Raw genomic sequence first — 6,804 nt, forward strand, 5'->3', positions numbered from 1 at the left:
TTCTAGAATCTCACGAATCGATCCTTTTTTCATACCACGACCTCAGGCTCAATTATTTTAATTTATCTTATTAGCTTTATCCAATGACGGTTTCATTTTTTCCTATTACGCGCCCGTTTGTTTGCATTTGTTAAGTGCAAAAAGTGATTTTCAAACCACTTTTTCTATCTGCCCGATTGATAAGACTCAAACATTCTATCTGCCCGTTTGATAAGACTCAAATATTCTACTTTTTTCTAAAACGTGGCTTTTTAAAATGTGAACAAATGTGATTTCGACACAACACAACTCTAGTTAGTTTTTGTAAAAGCTAACGCGCGTTGATAAATGTTACTATTGAGAAGCTCTCTACAGTTACCAAATTGCCCAACCATTTTGATTGAAAATCCAATTTTGCCCTTTGATAAATAAAGGCCTATAGCTAGAAAGTCACGGCTTCCTCCCATCTCATCTTCAAGAACAAGCCTGTGGGGCTTGTGAAGATCAAGATGAATGTGTGGGTGTGGGCTATGTAGCTAAATGTGTGGAGGAAAGTAGAGAAATAGAAAAAAGAAATGGCATGTTCTAGAATGAGAGTGGATGAATTCTTGAAGCTTGATCTTTTGGTGTGTTATGGTGAAGAAGAAAATTATAAAGAAAAGTCAAAAGTGGAGATAGGGAAAAGTAAAGAATACGTGTGTGGAGGAGAAAAAAAGATGAAAAAAAAATATAAATAAATGTGTGGATGAAAGAAAAAGAGATAAAATAAAATTAAGAATAAAAAATTTAAATTAAGAAATGCTACTATAATATTTTCACAATATTTTCACAATAAATCTTAAGTGGTTACTAGCTAATACTAGTAAAAAAATAATAATTTAAGTGGTGAGTTCAAATTAAAATCAATAACAACTTACCATGTATGATTTGTTGTGAAAATATTGTAAAAATATTTTTACAACAAATTTTAGTTAATAATATTTTTACAACAAATTTTAGTTAATAATAAATTATAATTGTTGTTATTATTATTATTATTAAGTAGTTTTTTTTTAGTAAGTATTATTAAGTAGTTGATTTAAGTATGAAATAAACCCCCTTATATATACATTGTCCTTTTTGGTAATTTACAACTCAAACCGTCACTTTTATAAGTTTTAGTTAAACACTCAGTTTTTTCAAAAAACACTTTTTAACAGCTTTTACCAAACACTCAGTTTTTTTAAAAAGCTCAATTTCATACAGCACTTTTTGAAAACTCCATTTTTTCAAAAAGCCCAGTTTCAAAAAGCTGAGCCAAACTCACCCTAACCCGTACTCCTAATTCCTAAACACTACTATTCTATGAATACAACTAGTCGCCGCTTGAAAATTTTGCTTTACTCATGTGTGCCCTTAAGGCATACATTAGTAAACCACGTTAAAAAATATTTTTATGAAAAATGAAAAAAGTAACCAATTTTTTGACAACGTTTTTAATTTCCCATAAAATATTTTAAAAAATGAATGACTAATGTGTGCTCCAATTTCAATCTGTCCATAGTTGGTCCATGTGGGTTTTACACCCATTGGTTCAAGGGAAAACTTTAAAGGCCGCTTGGATTGAGGGGAAAGGAAGAGAGAGTAGAGGGGATTAGAGCAAAGTTAACTGAAAATAGTGGCAGCTCCAGGAATATTTTTTAGGGAGATCATTCAAGTTCATGTTGAAAAGATTGACAATGACCTCTTTGCAAATAATTTTTTTTTCATCTTGATCATTATGATAGCTAGTATGTACCTGTGCTTACTCACATGAATAATGAATTGTAGTGGTGATATTGATGTTAGTTTGGATTATAAATATATAGAATATTAGTTCAACCAGGACATTTAGAGGTACTAAAATAATTTTTCTAGCAATTTTCATAATATTGGCTATGCCAAGTTTCTCATGATACTACTATTATATATATATATATATATAATTTTGAAAATCACTATTGGATACTACATATACAATATCAATTCACAATCACTGTTCGTGAAATTCTACTAAATACAACACAAAAATAAAAAATAAATTGATCCAATAATATCTCTTAAATTAAATGGGAAAAAGTGCATGGGATCATTCAGTTTAATTACAATTTGTTACATTCAAGATCTTGGCATACAAAATATCTAAATAGAAACAATATAAAAAATATGCTCATTAGTTAAAAGAAAAAATAACAGTAAAAATCTAAATAATTTAATTTGTATGGAAAGCTAACAAAAGTAAAATTCAATTTTGAATCTAATTATATTTTCTCTAAGTATTGGTTATATATATATATATATATATATATATATATATGATTAGGTTTTTTTATGGTTTATTTATATTGAACTCCTTGTTTTCTACATTAAATTAACTCACTTGGCACAAAAATTAAAAAAAACTTACATTAGATGAGACACGTGACACAAAATTAAACTCTAATTGAATTCCAATTTTTAGACTAAATTAATTAACATCGCACAAAAATTTAAAAACTTAGATTAGATAAGACACATGGCACAAAATTAAACTCTAATTGAATTCAAATTTGAAATCTAATTGGATTTTCTCTCAATTTTACCTATTAATATATATAGAGAAATGCTAACGAATGCTCTTAGGGTATTGGTTAATAATACATTTAAAGAAAGTTTGTGGAGCAATGCTTGACTTGTCAACAAATTAAGATACTACACCAGAAACTTTCAGGATTGCTGCAACCACTTCCCATTCCTGAATGGAAGTAGGAGCGTATATATATATGGATTTTGTGACGGGTTTGCCAAGATCTCCTAAGGGACATGAGGCCATTTAGGTAGTTGTGGATAGGATGACGAAAACATCACATTTTATTTCGATTAAGATGGATTACTCACTTGATCAGTTAGCACAGATATATATTGATGAGATTATGAGTCTTCATGGAGTCCCAACGTCAATTGTGTCTAATCGAGACCCAAGATTCACCTCAAAGTTTTGGAAAAGCCTACATAAAGCTTTGGGTGCTAATCTTAGCTTTAGTATAGCCTTCCACCCGCAAACAAATGGACTATTAGAAAGGACTATTTGGACTTTGGAGGATATGTTAAGGGCTTGTGTATTGGATTTCAAAGGAAGATGGGAAAAATACTTGTCTTTAGTGCAAATAATAGCTACCACTCTAGTATTGAGATGGCTCCCTATGAGGATTTGTATGGTAGAAAGTGCAGGTCCCCCATTGTGTTGGGAAGAGGTTGGTGAGAGACAATTGTTGGGACCAGAAATCATTCAAATGACATTTGAGAAAATTGATTTGATTCGTAAAAGATTGCAAACAACACAAAGTCAACAAAAGAGTTATTATTACAACTCGAGAAGGAAAGTTGAATTTGAAGTTTGAGATATGGTATTCTTGAAAGTTGCTCTGATGAAGGGTGTGATGAGATTTGGGGAGAAGGGGAAGTTAAGTCCCAGATTTTTTGGTCCATTTGAGATCCTAAAACGCATTGGTAAAGTTGCCTATGAGTTCGCCTTACTGCCTACACTTGTAGGACTGCATAATGTGTTTCATGTTTCTATGCTAAGGAAGTATATCCCAGACCCTTCTCATGTTTTGAACTATGAGCCACTCAAGATCAAAGACAACTTGACTTATGAGGAAGTCCCAATTCCAATTCTTGACCGCAAGGATCAAGTGCTACACACCAAGACCATATTATTGGTTAAAGTCCTTTGGAAGAATCACACAGTAGAGGAGGCATCTTGGGAGCGAGAAGATGAGATGAAATCAAACTATCCAAAGTTGTTCGTTAATGAAGGTATGTACAATTTCAAGGACGAAATTTTTTTAAGAGGGGAAGGATGTAAAACCCCATAATTTTGATACTAATTTAATTCTTATGCATAAATTAAATAGGAGGGCCACAATTAAATGGATTTATTTGATTTGGCCCTGAGATATTAAAATAAGATAAATACTATGGAATAAGAAGCCCAAGAGAGATGGCATAAGTTAATAAATGGGCCTTGAAAAACTTTTAAAAAAACCCTAGCCTTTTACCTTAAGTTACACGTGTATACAGGGTTGGCCCAAGATAACTTGAGGCCTAAGGCGAAAATTTTAAAGGGGCCTTTTATATCTAAATATCACTTAAATAATATTTAGTTAATTTTTTATTATATTTTTTATTTTAAATTAATTACTAATTCATACTTATTAATATGAATAATTCACCCAAAGTGAGCTAATGAAACTTACTATATAGGTTTTACAAACTAGCATATCACCGATAAAAAAGAAAGGCTATTCAAACATTCATTTATTATACTGTTTAAGTGACACCAATTATATTTCTGTTACATCAGTTTGCAAGATTTTTACTATAATACTATTAATTTTTCTTTCTATTTTTTGAGAAAATACTAAACTTACTATAAATTTTATTACAAAAAGCTTACAAACTAATATGGCAATGAGGTGACACTTCAACAAAAGAATAAATGAGTATTGAATTATTTCATGTGATTGGTGACATGTCAATTTATAAGACTTATATAATAAAACTTGTAATATACTAATATAACTCTAATATTTTAGGCATTAAGAAAAAAAAATGTACACTTAACTCACATTTTTCTTTAATTAAAAAATAAATAAATAAATAAAAACCTTACTACCCCTATATTTGGGGGCCTTTCCATGTTAGGGGCCTTAAGCCATGGCCTAAATGACCTAGGCCTAGGGTTGGCCTTGCGTGTATATATGTGTATGTGTGTGTATATATATATAATAAAAAAAATAGGAGACCTCCTCTCTTTAAGCAGCACCAAGAAATCTTCTTGTTTTACTCCTCTTTGCGGCTGTGTAGGAGAATCAAGCCAGCTCTCCTCTTTTCTTAGGTTCTTGTATTTATGTGATACCTAGCAAGTGTCTATATAGCTTAAGGGCTATTGATATATCACACACCTAAGATGGAGAATTCCTCAGTTCCATAATATAATCTGTAATTGTTATCTTCCAAGAATTTTTACTCCAATGATCCCTTTAATGTATCTGTAAGGGGGAATAAAAGGGGGAGAGATAACTCAATAAGTAAAATTCACTGGGAACAACCCTTTTAAATGAATATTCCATATAACAAAGTTATAACTTGCAAAACTATTTGTATTTTAATATCAAATATTTCATATAAAAATATCATTATATTGTGAGCCATTATGATTTACCACACCATTATACAAACAATTTCCTAGACTTTTCTCATAGTCAATATTTATGCCCCGTTGACAGGGTTGTGCTGTCCCATTTTAGGACTGAAACTCCATTTTCATCCCTTTTCTTAAGGGTAGTTCATTTGAAACCTAAAGGTGCACTCCCTTGTTAAGGAGCTTCCTTTTTGGATCCTCAATGGTATACCCCCTTGCTAAGGAGCTACCAAATGTGCACCATCCCCTTTTCTAGGACCATCTCTTGCTAAGAACCAGTTACGGTATGATTGTCCCTTGCTAAAGACTAATACAACACTGAGCTTTTAATCATGACTTGTCATAGGATTCGAAACAAATTCAAGATACTCACAAAAAATAAGCCAATCATAATACTCAAAAATACAATTATTTCTCCACACATACAAATTTAAATAAGTTTAGGTTGTCCCACAAGTTTTTCATGTAATAACTAGTCAATGTTTCCATACAATGTGCACATCAAACATTTATAGATTATCAACATATTTCTTTGTTATAAGAATAGTTTAATAATCAAAATTGTTTTGGGAAAACCCCCCAAAATTAGTAAACACCACTTACCTCTTAGTTGCAAAAAAAAAAAATGAAATCAACCACCCTTGAGTCACAATAAATCAGTAGAATTAGAACCTAGCAACACCAAACATAGGTCTATCAATACACAAATTTCCCACTAAAATCTATTTTTATACTTAAACAATATAATCTTGGACAACACTGGTATTTTCAAAAAATTTCATCTATTCACTCAACTATCTAGTTCACTTTCAGTTTTGATCAGATTTTTGGGCTTAAAAAAATATTGCTGCCTAATCAGATTTTTCCATTAATATATTCATAGATATTCATGAAACTTCAATATGACTGGATGATAGATATCTGACCAATCTAATATATAGTTGAAGTTAATATTATATCTTAATTTATCAATCCCATAACTAGCCCTTTATTCCCTTGATACTGCAAAACTTAAAGATATTGCTGGACAAATTTCTGAACAAAGGCAATGCGTGAATGACAAATTGGTTAACTTAGATGATATAATTTCTTATTCCTACGTTATAGGGGCTAAAAAGATATTCTAGGCTTGAAAAGCATTGCTGCCTTCTACAATAAATTAGAGATGAATACACGTCACTAGAAGGATGATAAAGAAGATAAATATCAACCATAAAGCAACCTTTTTCCCTTTCACATGGTGACAAACTTAAATCAATAAAGTCCAAGCCAATTACTTTATCAGGTACAATTCTCAAAGCCTATGGAGTACCTCTCTCCTAATCTAATATAATAACAATTATAGGATATCTTTTCCATTAATATAATGATAGATTAGGTTCTTGGACTAACGCCTAAAATAACTTCATGCACAAACCCATGTCTTTCCTGTAAGTGTGGGACAATTGCTAGCCTTTGACTATTGAAACTTCCTAAATTTAGAGCAGGAGAAAATCATACTTGCAATTTCCACGCACATGGAAGAAAAGAAAAGTTCAATAGCATGTTACGGCTAAAACAAAAGGAAACCTGATATGTATATACACGTGTAGCTTAAGAGGTAAAAGACTAGGGGTTTTTTT

At 31.1% G+C, this 6,804-nt stretch overlaps 1 protein-coding gene across 1 annotated transcript; it reads left to right on the forward strand.

Annotated features, from left to right (window-relative positions):
• The first annotated feature begins 3,380 nt into the window (after positions 1 to 3,380).
• On the forward strand, positions 3,381 to 3,922 carry LOC126708376 (uncharacterized). Its single transcript, XM_050408165.1, has 2 exons — positions 3,381 to 3,795; positions 3,894 to 3,922. Exons 1-2 carry the CDS (start codon positions 3,381 to 3,383, stop codon positions 3,920 to 3,922), a joined length of 444 nt encoding a protein of 147 aa, XP_050264122.1.
• Positions 3,923 to 6,804: the final 2,882 nt, after the last annotated feature.

This window comes from Quercus robur, chromosome 12 (genome assembly GCF_932294415.1).
Source record: "Quercus robur chromosome 12, dhQueRobu3.1, whole genome shotgun sequence".
NCBI classification, from domain to species: Eukaryota; Viridiplantae; Streptophyta; class Magnoliopsida; order Fagales; family Fagaceae; genus Quercus; species Quercus robur.

Coding starts and splice junctions, on each gene's coding strand:
- LOC126708376 (XM_050408165.1), top strand. CDS start 3,381: ATGGTATTCTTGAAAGTTGCTCTGATGAAGGGTGTGATGAGATTTGGG. Junction 3,796..3,893: donor AAAGTTGTTCGTTAATGAAG/GTATGTACAATT, acceptor TAAATTAAATAG/GAGGGCCACAATTAAATGGA.